At 40.8% G+C, this 15,202-nt stretch overlaps 1 protein-coding gene across 3 annotated transcripts in view; it reads right to left on the bottom strand.

Moving 5' to 3' along the window:
* Positions 1 to 13,829, bottom strand: part of col22a1 (collagen, type XXII, alpha 1) — a 47,779-nt gene extending 33,950 nt beyond the window's left edge. For all 3 annotated transcript variants that reach the window (XM_010873587.3, XM_020049984.2, XM_020049985.2), the window contains exons 1-4: positions 13,408 to 13,829; positions 9,779 to 9,934; positions 8,968 to 9,534; positions 4,861 to 4,941 (exon numbers count right to left, since the gene is read on the bottom strand). In XM_010873587.3, coding sequence (XP_010871889.2) covers positions 4,861 to 4,941; positions 8,968 to 9,534; positions 9,779 to 9,872 — 742 coding nt within the window. In that variant the 5' untranslated portion in view covers positions 9,873 to 9,934; positions 13,408 to 13,829. The remainder of the gene's footprint in view (positions 1 to 4,860; positions 4,942 to 8,967; positions 9,535 to 9,778; positions 9,935 to 13,407) is intronic.
* Between the last annotated feature and the right edge of the window lie 1,373 nt (positions 13,830 to 15,202).

Here is a 15,202-nt window from a genome sequence, read left to right as displayed (position 1 = left end):
CATCTGGTCTCCCATCTAAGACCACGCTTAGCTTCAGATGAAAACCAGTAGAGATGCAGGGTGCTACTGTATGCTGGTATTAAAGAAAAATAGTAATACTGTAGAGTATTATTCATACTGTGTCTCAAATGTTTTTTTTTATGCTATAATACATTGCATTGATATCTGATGAGGCCCATCCTGCATTCTGTGAACAGCCATGAGCGTCTGCGGACTTGTTTCAATTTTATCTTAACAAAGAGATAAGTGATTGCATCCGTCTATGATTGAGAGAAATTGGTCCTGCTTGGATTCTACAAAATCGTTGAGGTTTATGTTTAGAGCGCTAAAATCATCTGGAAAGATCAGCGAGAGGCAACTACCCTGTTGATTACCTGTGCGATTTTATTGGGCTACACGGTCTTGTCTGTAGATCCTTTGATTTGATTGGACAATTAGTATTTTGTGATGGCAAAATACTAATTGTAATAAAATGACATTGTATTGGAGGAAATGTCTGTGGTTTAATGTTTTTAAGTATTCAATGGCGGGGACACTTGAATGCAGTTCTAATAGAGACTACACCGCTACAGGTAAAGAGTTTCCAGATGTATTTAATTAAGTATCAACATTGGTGATGCTGTCGCTGAAAATCCCGTTAACATTGAATGATCCTCAACTCGAGTTTATCTTAACAAAGAGATGAACACGACAGGCCAATAAGTAGCATATTCCTTGTGCAAATTACGTTACGGATTTCATACTCTTCATCCTACCTCCTCATTATACATGAATTTATGTGGCGCCATTGGTCGGTACCTGTCCAGAACCGCTAAGGTTCCCAATGTCTCTAGGAACAATGACTGTTATAATTAAACCGGGCTAGCCTGCAACCTGTCATTTCAAATGGGAGGCTAGTGAAGCGGAGTGTTTGGACAGAACCTAGGATACGGGCTGCAAAGAAGGAGCTATCAAGTTGGACATAAAAGTCTACTTCGTAAAGTGCGCACTTGTAATTCATTTTTGGGGTCAAATAACATTTAAACAAAATTGTATCCACTTTGATCTTTTTGTAACAGAACATTTTATTAATTTACTAAATTTAATTAATGACCAAAACGCCGGAATGCCTGCCCAGCTTAATTGGCTTTCCACAACCCTGACATTGGTAAGCACATGCACTACCAGATGAGCTGACTAAACTACATTTTTGGGAGTCAGACTTGTCTGCAACATAGTTTGTCTGACCGAAATCGTGAATACAGTACTGAAAAAAATGCGTAGTCAGATTAGCAGCCACGATGTCCGCCCTGTGTGTAATTATGAACCTGCGATCATGCCATCCTAGACCAGGGCTCAGGTTTTGCCATCTGTCCAGAACTAAATAAGATACTGTATATGGCCTGTTTCCATTCACTGCAGTTATCTGTCATTCCCCACAAAGGAGAGTAGCCTCGTCTTGCTGTTTAGAATAACTTTTTGAAGGACGATGATTATACATTATACTCAGCCAATCCAAATGACAGGTCTGCGCTATAGCCTTGTCCTGAGAGCCTCAGGAGGATATTTGCATAGCGCAGCATGGTGACAGAAGTGAAAACAGAGCTATAAAAAAATCCCAGCTAGTTCATATTGACGGGCAGAACCACGACCCACCCAGATAAAAGTCTGATCTCAAAGTCCGATACCCCAGTGAAATACTGACCCCAGTATTTTTCTTACCATAATAGGCTAGGCGGGCTGGGGCGGGGCGGTATGGCGCAGTTATCTCACAGACCAATAGAGCTGTCTGTCTGTACTAGTTTGTACTTGGCTATAAGATTTAAGTAGATGGATGCAGCCAGTCAGAAGAATGTTTAATCTGTCAGTTAATGCGTGAGCAGCCGATCCAGTTACCCAGCAGCAAAATACTGTTTGGCGGTGCCAGTGGTCCTTGCCTGTTCTAATGGGATTTTTTGTTCTTTGTTTACAATGGTGCACGTGTGGTGTGCCACCTGTTTCAACGCTATTTATAAAGTGCCAGAGTCGGCTTCATCAGTACTCTCACATTTCCTCCCTCAAAATGAAAACCATCTGAACTTCACTTTATTCATCTTTAGTGTCACCGATCGACATACGGGGCACATTAGTTCTAAACAATATCCAATGTGGAAATTCAAATCTTGCTGAGGAAATATTTACTGTGTTCTTATCATAATTCGGTTCAGAGTGATCATCAGAAATGGTAATCATAGCTAGCCACAATCTGGACCGTAAGATCTGAATGATATGCACTCAGGATGAAACGCAGAGTTGTTTTTCTCAAGCCTACTCTCCAATACTCAGTTGCTGTAGGAAAAGTTTACCGAAGAAAAGGTATAAATAGTCGACCAGCTTTCTCCTAAATTAGGCATGACTGGAATATTTGCATAGACCTCCAATCCAATAGACCTCGCATCCAATCCCATAGCAAGACATCTAGCTCTAATAGTACTGAGACCAGATTGATAACTGCCAGAATTTGTAAACACCCTGCCAATGGTCCATTGGCCCAGCTGGCATTGCCCTAGTGACTTGTCTGTTGTTCGAAAGGGTGTGTCCTCTCCAAACCACATTAATATGGTGGGTGGCTTACGCTGGAAACCTTCGTTCTTTCATAGTAAACACATGCACACAGGCACACCAATGTTCCATTAAAGCACCATGACATAATTGCATACTGAAACCTTTTTTAGGCCTCTGACTTAAAACAAGTGGTGTTTAATGTCCTCAGGCTGTACATCTATTTAACAGCAAAACATTCAGCATAGTTAGTGGGCCTGATATCTAGCGAGGTCAGAACAGGGCTCTGGCTTTATTTAGTAATACAGTGAATTTAAAATGAAAGCCAAATAGTACTGTGTGACAGCACCCGTATCTGCCAATTGATCAAGCACCAGAGATGGGCAGTTTTTCTGCTAAAGATTTTGTATTTTAGTGGCCAATGTATTTTGTAACAGGATACTTTAGAGGGCTGTTTTAAAAATGACTCCTGATAGACACATGGTATTGTTTGGGGGTTGAGCTTATTAGAACAATATACCCCAGTATCCATTGCATGTGTGTACTTCTGCATTTTGGTTTCAGTGCAATTAATATAAATCCCCTTAAACAATCAGAGTTTAATGTCTCTTTATTCCAACTTTTGAAAATCATTTTTATTTGGACGCCTATATTTTTAAGGTAAAAATATAAAAACAGTTTGTAATTGTATTCGTTTTTTTGATAGAATTTTTAGCACTATCTGTAATCTGCCAGCAAAATGTATAATATATAAACTGTTTGAAATGATATATATATATATAGGATGTAAAGCTTATGCTATTTGGTAGACACATCAAACATCACTTACAGTCAAGCATAAATGCACATGTGTTGTTTTTATTCAACTTTGGCTGTACAGTGCTTATGTTTAAACATTTTATTCATCATAATACTACAGTTTAGGCCCCAATTAGCACTGATGTTGTCTACTCTGGAGGATGTGTATCATGTCAAGTCAGTGACAACCTCTGGCGGAACTGTTGTTTTAAACACCAGAAACCAACAGCAGCCCTGCCAGAAGGCCTTAGCCTCTAAGACAGGTTTACAACTAGTTGGTAAGCATAGTGGTTGCCTGAACCGGCTAAAATATGTTTCAATTTGCAGTTACAAATGTGGGACTTTGTCCCCATTGGCCCCTATCCAATGAGGACTTGAGTGGGGATGTTTTTTTACTCCAGCCAAGCAACAACACACCTGATTGATCAGCTCTCAGGAGCAGTAAAGTGAAAAAATATTATGCAATAAAACCCACAAGTATGTTCTTGCAGTTATTCACAGACAACTCTGAGAAAGTAGGTTACAAGATTAAGTTGCATTCTAAACTGCTCAGACATCTAACATTTAAAATGTTTTGAATTGTCTCGAAGATCAGATTTATTTGTCATTACTTGTTTTCTGACCTGCTCTCATGATATTTGAAGCATTTTGCACTAGATTTGACCGTTCCTGTCCCAAGCTAAAGTGGTAGTAGAAGCAGTCAGACATCCGTCGCTGCTTGTGTCTGTTTTTCCACTTAGTATGATGAATGTGAGTGGGAGGTATGGACAGGAACTCTGTTTCCCATGAGGCTGTAAGAATACATCCTACCTATCTGGTTTAGCACTACTGCTGCACTTTTCTCAGAATTATTCTTTTTACACTCAGCCACTGAAAAGGGAGATCAAAAGAAAAACCTGAACCTGCTTATGTACCTTAATATAAATGGTACATGGAAAAGTGGACCTTGACTATTTTGAAGTATTTACAGATTGTAGTACAGTCTGTGTTCATTTTGCAATTCCTCCCACCTCTGGATGTTGGTTGGTAAGTCTGTGGTTCAAATCCGATGTAGGCTACTTCATGCACTTTGAAACTAGTGGTTTTTGTAAAACTCTAATAATGGAAAAACTGGTACTTCACATGGATAAAATACATGTTTTGGCTTGGCACAGAGATTTCCCTTTGAGATTTCAAAGGAAGTTCAGAAGTGTGGAGAGAAGGTGGAGTAAGATATGTAGCGATTCATTTACCTTATGATACATTTTCCATTACATTTTTTTAATTTCCATCGTATGTCAATATTTCCAAAAACAGTTATTCACAATACATTTAATTTTGCAGGTACTTATGCACAGCAACTTACAAGGTTGAGTGAATACATTAGTGTCACAATCTTGCCTCAAGAAGCAGCATCTTTGATTGGAACAAGGCCCATATGTGCAGATTTATTAAAATGCATCCCATGTAAGAAATGTGCTCTTTATATGAAGTTTATGTAGCCAATTGTAGTAGTAAGGAAAGTAAAAACATGAAATGGGTGATATAATCAAAGCCGTTTACCTGGAACTTCCTCTAGACCATAGCTGGTGCTGTTTTGCTTGAAGCGGTCAGGTTGGACCTTCATATTGGGACACAGCACATCTGAGGAGAGTATGAGACAGGAAATTCATTACTTTCAATAGGTTAACATTTTCCACTGTGGGAAAGGAAAGAAAAATACATTTGGATATTGGCAAAATGCATTGCAATGCAATGACTTTATGGCGCTCTTTAGTAGTATCAATCTGACTACCAGAGTCTCGGTTGGAGCCTTGACTGTGGTACTAGCTGACAAGGGCTGGAAAGCATCGTGGTTGATGCAAATTAACCAGGGTCACTCCGGGGTGGCAGGGATGCATTGCAAGCGGTTATTTCCTGATCTCTTAGCCGGTACCAACTTCCATGGGTGGCTCAGGCCCTTGCAAAGCTACCCAGGGTAGTCAGTTGAGATAGCATGTCCCCACACAAGTTGACCCACATGACCTCTTGGTTGGACCTCTTGGTTGAAAAAATTATCAAATCAATTCCCTTTGAAGAAACCTTGCCTCGATCTTTTACCGTCCCAAAGCCATTAGAAGTTGCTCCAATGAGACCAGGCCATAGGTACATCCAAACTGGAGATGTTACCAAATTGTAAATGCATGGAAGAAAATAGCGAGAACAGTTGCTACCCGATATAATTGACCAAGACCCCGACTGTGGGGGGATTGTAAAGGGATTTTTCAATTTGTCACAGCATCCTCAAGGCAGATCTGAGTGTGGCTGAGATGTGGACGGCCATAAGGCAGCCATACGATCCAAGCAAATGACAGACAGCCTGAACAGAAAAGACTGTCGCTGGCACCATTAGGAGTAGGGGTCTCATGCACTGACCCCAGCGATGACAGTTTTAGACTCGCACACCCACACACACGCCCCAAACCGGCCTCACTATCCCTCAAACAAACACACGTTTCAGATGCCAAGTGATGCCAGCGGCGACAGAGAGAAGGCAACGTGGCCGCTCAGGGTTAGTTTACATTGGTAGTGAAGTCTCTTAATTGTAGGAAGGGAAGAACTCATGCAGAGTTTGCTATATGTGGTTGAGGTAGCAGGTGTAGTGGGCTTAGGTCCTCGGTATGATGTTCTGACTGGGATAGAGGCTCCCATTTGGAGAGGTTGCACCCTCACTGTATATTTCTGTCCACTTAATATTGACATTGGCCGTTTTTGGTCCTTGATATAAATGTGCAAAAGCGGCCATTTTAAAGATGCTCGTTCGGATTGTCTGATTTTAATCTTTATGATCTCTGATGTTGTTGTGAAATATTACCAATGAGAGGAGGTACACCAAACTGTGTTGCTATGTTTGAATTCTTCAACAGACGTCTGTGGATGAGACCAGAAGGATGCTGCCTTTGAACTGTGATTAGAAGTGGGCTTGAGAGAAGCTAATTGCCCTTAACCAAATGCTGTTTATCCGAAGTGTGTTTGCTTGTATATGTTTAAGTGCATGCGAGGGTGTATGGCACATGAATGCGTGCTGCATGCGTTTGTGTGTGTGTAGCCGACAGACACCCAAACCGCCGCGGCAGTGCTCGTCTCTAACAATCATGTACTAACAGACCCTGTCATTTTCTTTAATCACGGCTATAAAAGGACTTTGTCAAGTTAAGGAGGCTTTAACTTCACTACGGTATCCATTTTTACAGGGATGGCTCAGTCTCTTGACATGCCTTGTTCTTAATAAAATGCAGTGTCGATTGTGAATCTTAGGACATTGTTTACTGCAGTTGGAGGTAGCCAGATTAATTTCTGCATTTGATGTGGTCTCTAAAGCGTGCTGTTTTGTTGTTGTTGTCTGGTTGTTTATTTGTGTCCATGTATGTTTGTTTTATGTGCAATTCATACACATGTATTACATTTTTCAGCATTTCTTCCATGTAAGCGGAAAAGGCTACGCTGCTGGTTATAGTAGAAACACAGTTTGCAAAGAGATGTTGGAATTATATTACTGTACATACCTATTGGCACCAACAATTAGAACGGTAGCTCTGAAATGCCAGCTGTGCGTCACTGAGTTTTAAGATGAAACCTTTACTGAAAATCTGAGACTGAGGTCATTGCAGAGCTAGCTACTCCCTCTCCTTGTGGCCCAACAACTATAATTTAGAGTTCCGCCTCAGAGTTAAAATGGAAGCAATTCAGCTGGGCCCATTGCTTTAGGGTAGGATCCATTCAGAGCAACAGCATGCCGGCGTCAAGTTGAGACGAATTTCTGAATTTCGTCCTTGAAATAAGTCATGCTGTTCTTTTCTATCATGTCTAATCTGTATCCCCTCTGGGCGAGAGATGTATGTAGAGTGTAAATGTGGTGGAATGGAAGGTCACGAAAGGTCAATTGTTCAGGTCAGATCTGGTTTTCCTGTATCAAAACTAAACGTAATGGGGCAAGAGACGGGTCTAATGTTAGCCTCCTGTTAATTGTGGTTAACTATTAAATTTCTTCCCCTCACTCATTATAAAACGGATTTCTGTAGCAACATACCATTGATTCATTTTTGTTTTCTTTTTATTTGAACATTAAGTGACTTGACATGGCGGTGGTATACAGTTTAAAGCTGTTGTTTTGGCATTTATGTGAGAATGTTTGAGTTTTTATATATATTATTCTTCCAATACCGTTTAAAAGTGGTGGCAACGTTAGGAAAAGGTGAAAACCGACAACGTGGAAGAACCCAACAGGCTCTCTAGGACCTACTTGAAACATTAGAACTGTAATTTTCAGAGCAAAAATAGCTTTGGCCACTCAATGTGCTTTGGTCACTGCCCACTGGTATTCTTAGATTCACTAGCATGGGGATGCAGGAGATTACACATTTTGGATGGACATGATTGGTTTGTATTGTGTGGCAACACACTAAGTCCTTTATTCATATATATGTATATATTGTTTATAAAAACATGCCCCACTATGATTACTGAGAGATTTTAAGTCCAAGTCTGCTGTATCTTTCGTCTCAGAGGTTTGGTTCAAGACTAAAGGCTTTCAAAAGAATCTCCAATCATCCTGCCAAACTCAAGTGGTTACAATATCACTAACTACACAGAGACGCCTGTCTGTCTTAAAGAAAGTAGAGGCTACAGTATGATGACCGTATGGTTCAGAGTAAACACTAAACACAGCTTTGAGTATTGTAGCATTGCTGTCCTGTGAAATCGTGCTCTTCCGAAATGTCACCCTATTCCCTTCCTGGTGCACCATCGACCAGACCTTAATTGTTTAACGAAGTGGACTATGTAGGGAATAGAATACCATTTCAAAGATCACTGTTATTGATTGTCCAAAGCTTATCTCCTGATGAGATTCCAGTAGTCAGGTTTAGCTGTGTGACTGTCATTTGAACTTCTTTATTTACTGTTTTCTGGCCAGGGTTCCAGGCATTCTCAGCTTTCCTGTGCAGCTAATTTTAGTGGGGAATGTAAACTGTTGAGCATGATGCATCCAACCAACGATTTCACCCTTCCTGTCTTGAGCGTTATACATATGAACTCTTCAGTTTTACTAGCCTAGGACACACTGTAAATCACTGTTTCAAAAAAATTACATTTGTCAAAATATTGAATGTACACTTCTTGTTATTTATGATGCAACCAACAATATTGCAGCATTTTTGTGCTGGAAGTGTCTGGCGGAGGATGTTTACTAATGTAGCTGGGTCCTGGAAAAGCCATTGAGGTTACAGTAATTCAGGCTGTCTAGCTTTTCTCACCCATTACCAAGCGTTTACCCAGCAGCCACAAATCTGTAATTTACTAGCCGATCTCTGTTTAACGCCCATGCCTCACACGCATCATGTCACACCCTTTCAGAAGAGGAACAGGAAGAAATCTGTCATCTTGTCATCCAAGTGAAAAGGTTCATGTAATGGAATAAAGGTGTTGGGTGGAGTTTCGGGTTGGGGTCTTGGTCTGGGGTGAAAATGGGTTGGTTTGAAGTGTAATTAAGGATATCATTGCAGTTTTATTTCGGGATGGACATGTTCAAATAAATCTTAGAATTTAGCTTTCTTCAGAGTGTAGTTGAAAGTAAGGTAATTTTTTTTTTCTTTTTTCAACCAGACAGTCAACCTGTGATTGGTAACTTACTCTCACAGAGTCTCCTTCTCAGCCGTCCTCTGATCTTGTCAATGGCGTTAAAGTCGGTCACATGGAACACATGAGCGTTCTTGGGCTCGGCTGCGATCTCCTCCAGCTCCACTTTCAGAGCCTCTCCGATGCCAACTGCAAACATCCTCACTCCAGCCTTTGCTGCCAACTTGGAGGGCTCCAATACGTAATCCTGGCTCATCCCGTCCGTCATGAGTATAGCCACCTTCTGGATTCCCTGGGCTGCCGGCCTGGCCCCATTCCGCTCTGTGAAGATGTTAGTGGTGGTGTAGCTGATGGCCTCCCCGGTCATGGTATTTCCTCCCAGGTAACGTATGTTCCTTGCGGCCCTCTTCACCTCATCCATGGTGCGGTAACGTCCCAGGTTGAACTCGGTGGTGGGCCGGTCGCTGTAGCGCACCACGGCCACGCGGGTCTTGTCTGGGCCGACGTCAAAAGACTCCACCAGGTTGGAGACCCACTGGCGGATCTTCTCAAAGTTCTCCTTCCCCACGCTGGACGATGTGTCCAGGATGAACACGAGGTCATAGTGCACGTTCTTACAGCCTGTGAGGAAATGGATAGTAATATGTCAGCATCCAGGTCTTACAGGTGCCTTGGTAGAGTTAGATAGGGAATTCAACATTGTGACACAGCTTGTAGTACTGAAGTAAAAAAGAAAAATGACTTTTTACTATCAATAGTGTCTGTGTGCTGTTTTTAAGCATCTATAAAATAAAAAGTGAAAAATGTATCACCATACAATACTAATAGTAGGGTTTCCCCTTAATGATCCAGCTGAAGTCCTTACCTGCCCTGCTCTGTGCATTGACCTGTTGTCCTGAGAGTGTCAAGGCCAGTATGACCAGGACCAGGCAAACCCAGTATCCCAGTCTCTGTGCCATCTCAGCCACTGGTGTGAATCTCTTTTTCTCTCACGTTGTGATCACCATCCAAAGTCTCCAACCTGTAGAAAGGTCTACATTACAAACTACCAAGAAGCACAAGTGTAGGCAGTTCTGTACTAAAACTCTTATTTATTTACTACATTCAAATCTAGGCATGTCCCCTGGATGTAAATGTGTTGAAGAATGTGTCAGTTGACACTCTTAATGTAGGCCCAACGAAACCTGACCCTGTGACTGGGAGTGAAAGGACCCTTTTAAATCATACAGGAAAAACAGCGACAGTCCTGTAGTAACATGGATGACACACACACCAAATCTGCAAGTGCTTAATTTGTCTGGTAGTTGTGTCATCAACCTCATCTAGGTCTTTAAAGTATACTGTATACTGGGTCACGGGTATACTGTAGTGTCTTTGATTTGGCATCAATGAACTAAATCCAACATTACACTGTTATCAGAGGGCTAGACTGGTGATGTGTGGGGAATGTTCTGTGCGGCTTTGATCTACACATGCCCGATGTTTTGTGGCAATGTCTTTACATTCTCCTCCAATATGAACGTTATGCAGAGTTAATGTCTAGCAGTGGAATTTCTAACAGTGACATTATAAGGAATCATTGTCAATGTTTCAGTATAGAGAAACAGAAGGACCAGTTATACATTTTATGTCATTGTAGTTTCCTTAGTAATGGCAAACCTATATTCTGTTCCCTGTGTAATTCCACTTCTCTTGCCATATACTACATGCTTCTACAGTATATCATAGGGCAGTGCCCACAGCCACTTTACAATCTCATGATGTCTTACATGTAGTCCCTTATCCTGCCATAATATGTAAACACCATGTAAAACCACCATGATTGAGGTTTAAACTTTGGTGGTTGGTTTGGGAAGAGGTTGTTTTACAGGATGTCAGGTAGCCTTTCAGTTAGAGCAATGGGTCAGTAACTAAAAGGTATCTGGCTTGAATCCCTGGGGTAACATAATGAAGAAAATGTTAAGCCATTGAACAAGGCACCTAACACTGGTCTAACGTTGTTGTAGTTGTCAGATACTCTCTCATGGTGAGTATGCATATTTCAAACACTCTTATGTGGAAAACCAGAAGAAAATACTGTAAAAGCACCCATCTAATTATATAACACAGAGCTATTTATGCCTTGGAATTCTCTTTGGGTGAACTACCAATATTAAAGTTCAGGAAGCCTACTTAGTTAAATGGCTGCAATTGCTGTAATTTGTGTGTATTTAAAACTGAGGAAGTTGAAAATATGTCTCAAAAACCCCCTGAGTCTGCTGGAAAACCTTTTCTATCCATCCACAATACATATGATATATCTACTACCTGAATGACTTTTCAACAGATTGTTCATCTAAATAAATTATTTAACCAAACCTATTTTATCAGCATTTAGCGTTCTGTCAAAATCAGTTCATGTAGAGTCACACTGACGTGGAAAGACTTATCAGGGAACGGGTATAAAAACCCGTCAAAGTTCTTGAATATCCTTGGAGCAGGTTCGAGACAACTTGTTAAGTGGAAAGTGCAATGCACAACAAAGACCCTGTCTAGACCAGCCCCTCCCTCAAAACTAGATGACTGAGCAAATTGATGGATACTTTAACAGAGAGGCTGTTAAGTGTACAATAATATCCCAAGCCTCCTTTTAATCCCATTTCAACTATGGCAAAAACACACTTTGAATCTTTGAAACACTTTGAAACTTTGTCATTAAAGAACACCATCCCTGCTGTGACGCATGTTGGTGGCAGCATCATGTTGTGGGAATATGTCTCATCTTCAGGGACTGCCAATTGTCAGAATAGAAGGACATTCATAGAGCGATGCTCAGAAAGGTCCTTGAGGAAAACATGCAAACTTCTAATTCTCAAAATTATTCACCTCCCTTCAACTTTCCAAGTGTCATTGTGTTACAACCTGAGATCAAAATGAATTTAACAAATGTTTGCCATTTTTGCCAACACAAAAAAGGCCAGAATGTCAAAGTAAAAAATAAAATCCAAACACTAACTCCTTTAAAGTTTCCATAGGCCTCTTGGTGGCCTACCCTGAATAGCGTCCAGATCTTGCCCTTATACTCAGTTTTTGACAGCTGTCTTCGCAGATGTTGTTCAATTTTTTCTCCATATTTTAATAATTGACTTTACTGTGCCCTGGGGATATTCAATACCTGAAATGTTCTTATCCTATCACTGAATGATGCCTTTGACTAACTTAATTCCGTATAGGGTTTGAATGTCCTGTCATCTTCATTATGTTGTTTTTGATAGTTGTACTAACCAACTGGTCCCAGACACAGGTGTATTTCACCTTAATTCCACACAGGTGGACTCCATTCAATTATGTGACTTCTAAAGACAAGTGATTACATTACAGCTCATTCAGTTTTGTCATAGCAATGTGTGTGAATACTTATTCAATGCATTTTCTGTTTCATATTTGTAAATCATTTACAAAAATGTGCACAATCTATTTATTGATTTGACATTATGGACTTTATCAGTAGGAAATTCCGATTCAATACAATTTGATTTCATGTTGTAACACAAGTCCAAGGGAAGTGAATACTTTAGCAAGACTTTAAACTGAAACTGTGAGGAAAGTTCAGCTTGACAATGACTCATTGCACACAACAAAAGCTACAGTAGAGTGGCTAAAGGTACACTTTCTTCCGTGGGCTCAGACAGAACCCCAACCCTAAATTTGTGACCTGACTTGAAGATTAGTCTGTCAACACTCCCCAAAGAACTTGGCAAATCTTAAACTGTTTTTTTAAGAAAAGTGGTAACATATTGCCAAATCTAGGTGTGCAAAGTTGTTAGAGACCTAACTCAAAGGATTCACAACTATGATCACTGCTAACAGTGCTGCCGCCTAGTATTAACTTGGGGTTGGAGACTTACAGTGTCAGCTAGGATATTTCAGTTTTATATTTTAGTTTCATTTCACAATGATAAAAAAATACCTTAAAGTGTGGAGTTGATAAGTGAAAAATGCTTAGAGTAAAACTGCAACACTGAAATGTCATTTAAAAGAAAGAAAAAGAAAGGGGTGTGGTTTAAGGCATTTTGACTTTCTATATACACTGTAAGCTCAGTTTCAACATAGAACAAAATTGAAAATAAGTTGTAATAAAAAGGGGAAGCATGGTGATTTGAGTTAATCAGAAGCCTAATTCCCAGTACTAAACGCAGGCCCCCGCCATACAAATCGCTAGCCTTCATCCTGTATGGGGCCTGTGGGTCTCCACTGCCTCTTTCAATGGCAGACCAGGGACTACAATGTAGATGTCTATTCCAGAAACCTGCCGTCCATCATCGACCATTAAATTATTTAAAAAACAGCTGTAGTTTTCCACTCCAAATGCAAAAGAAAGAAAAGAAGAACATGGATTCAGTAGCATCCGGAGGCACATCTAACATGTCTCTTCTTTCCACAAATACTTTGTCACAACTCAGAATTTTACAGTAAACCAAAAAATAAAACTGGTAGAAATGCTTTTTACCCTACCGGGATTGCGGAGCACTGATTGACTGGAGGTCTGTTCCTGTGCCTCCTATCCTCCAGGTCTTATGCACTTGTCACTTTGGATCAGTATTAAAGCAGCATCCCCATCCGATGATTGCACCGCACTATACCTCCTTCACAAGTGCAAAGAAATTAGGATCAGGTAATCCTAAAATCCACCGCAACGTCAATCCAGTGTAGTGCTGATAAAATGTCAAAGTGAGGTGAGCTTCTGGTACAAACTCTTGGATGGGTGGATAGAGTGGGAGGGAGGAAAGAACCGGCTGAAGGGGAAAGTGTAGGATTTCACTATAGGGACAAGGTGGCTTGTGCTGCAGTAGCTGGCTGTTCAGTTCACAGACAAAAAAAACTCTGACAGGCCGGGCCAATTATAGACCGACTTTCTCTGTATATTTTGGTCTTTTTTTTTTTTTTTTTTTCTTCATGGCTGCCGAAACTGGGCTGCACCCATCTGAAGTGTTGCTGCCCTCAGAGACAGAAGGCACACAGCTTCACTCAAGGCCACCACCTTCTGTGTCCAACCCCTTCCAGTTATTACCCGGCCATGGGGATGGCCACAACGGAGCCGCCCTAGCTGGCTGCGCGGGACCGTGGAGATGGTGGTTAAGGCCAGGGTCGGGGGGTTGGGGTGGGCGGGATCTTAACCAGGCTGAAGTTTATTTGTGTTGGGGCGGGGGGGTATTTCAGTCAGAGAAATGATTAGCAATGAACAGGTGTGCTTGAGGCTTTATTGTGTCTCTCTGTCAGAATGCTTTCCTCCAACACAGGAAATGTGAAACTTCTAGTCTGAGGTAAGAAAATGATCCTGAAATTTGTCATTTCTACTTTGAAATGTCGGAGTCGATATATGGTGGGTGTGAAATACAGTAATTCAACACAGCAGACTAAAGAGGATTGTCAAGAATAGGTACTCACAGAGGTACACATGGTCATACAATACGAAATACATGTACATTGGGTCATGATAAAACCTGGCAACAGTGAAAATTATTTTATGTGACACTGGGAAAAACTGCCAGATGATCATAACGGATAAGACAGTGGTCATAGATATTTACAGTGATCATAGTAATTTTAGTGAACTTGTACAAACCCAACTTGTGGATCTCTCGAAATCGGATAAATGAGAAAGGGTACAATAAATGTATAGTGTACACGATTTATGTGCCGGATATATACTACCATTCAAAAGTTTGTGATTACATAGAAATGTCCCTTTTCCAATATAGCTAAATTAATAGGAAATACTGTGTAGTCATTGACAAGGTTAGAAATAAGGATTTTTTTATTGAAATTGTGTACTTCAAACTTTGCTTTCATCAAAGAATCCTGCATTTGCAGCAATTATAGCCATGCAAACCTTTGGCATTGTAGTTGTCAATTGGTTGAGGTAATCTGAAGAGATTTCACCCCATGCTTCCTGAAGCACCTCCCACAAGTTGGATTGGCTTGATGGACACTTCTTACGTACCATACAGCCAAGCTGCTCTCACTACAGCACAATAGGGTTGAGATCCGGTGACTGTGCTGGTCATTCCATTATAGACAGAATACCAACTGACTGTTTCTTCCCTAAATAGTTTGGAGCTGTGCTCTGGGTCACTGTCCTGTTGTAGGAGAAACATGGCGTTGCAAAATGGAGTAATAGCCTTCCTTCCTCCAAGATCCCTCTTACATTTAATTTCTCAGAATAAGAATAGACTGACAAGTTTCAGAAGAACGTTCTTTGTGATCCAGATATTCAACTATTCTAAAGATGGACAGTTTTAGTACCCCA

This window comes from Esox lucius, chromosome 10 (genome assembly GCF_011004845.1).
Source record: "Esox lucius isolate fEsoLuc1 chromosome 10, fEsoLuc1.pri, whole genome shotgun sequence".
In the NCBI taxonomy this organism is placed as follows: Eukaryota; Metazoa; Chordata; class Actinopteri; order Esociformes; family Esocidae; genus Esox; species Esox lucius.
This window is presented reverse-complemented; position numbering and strand designations above follow the sequence as displayed.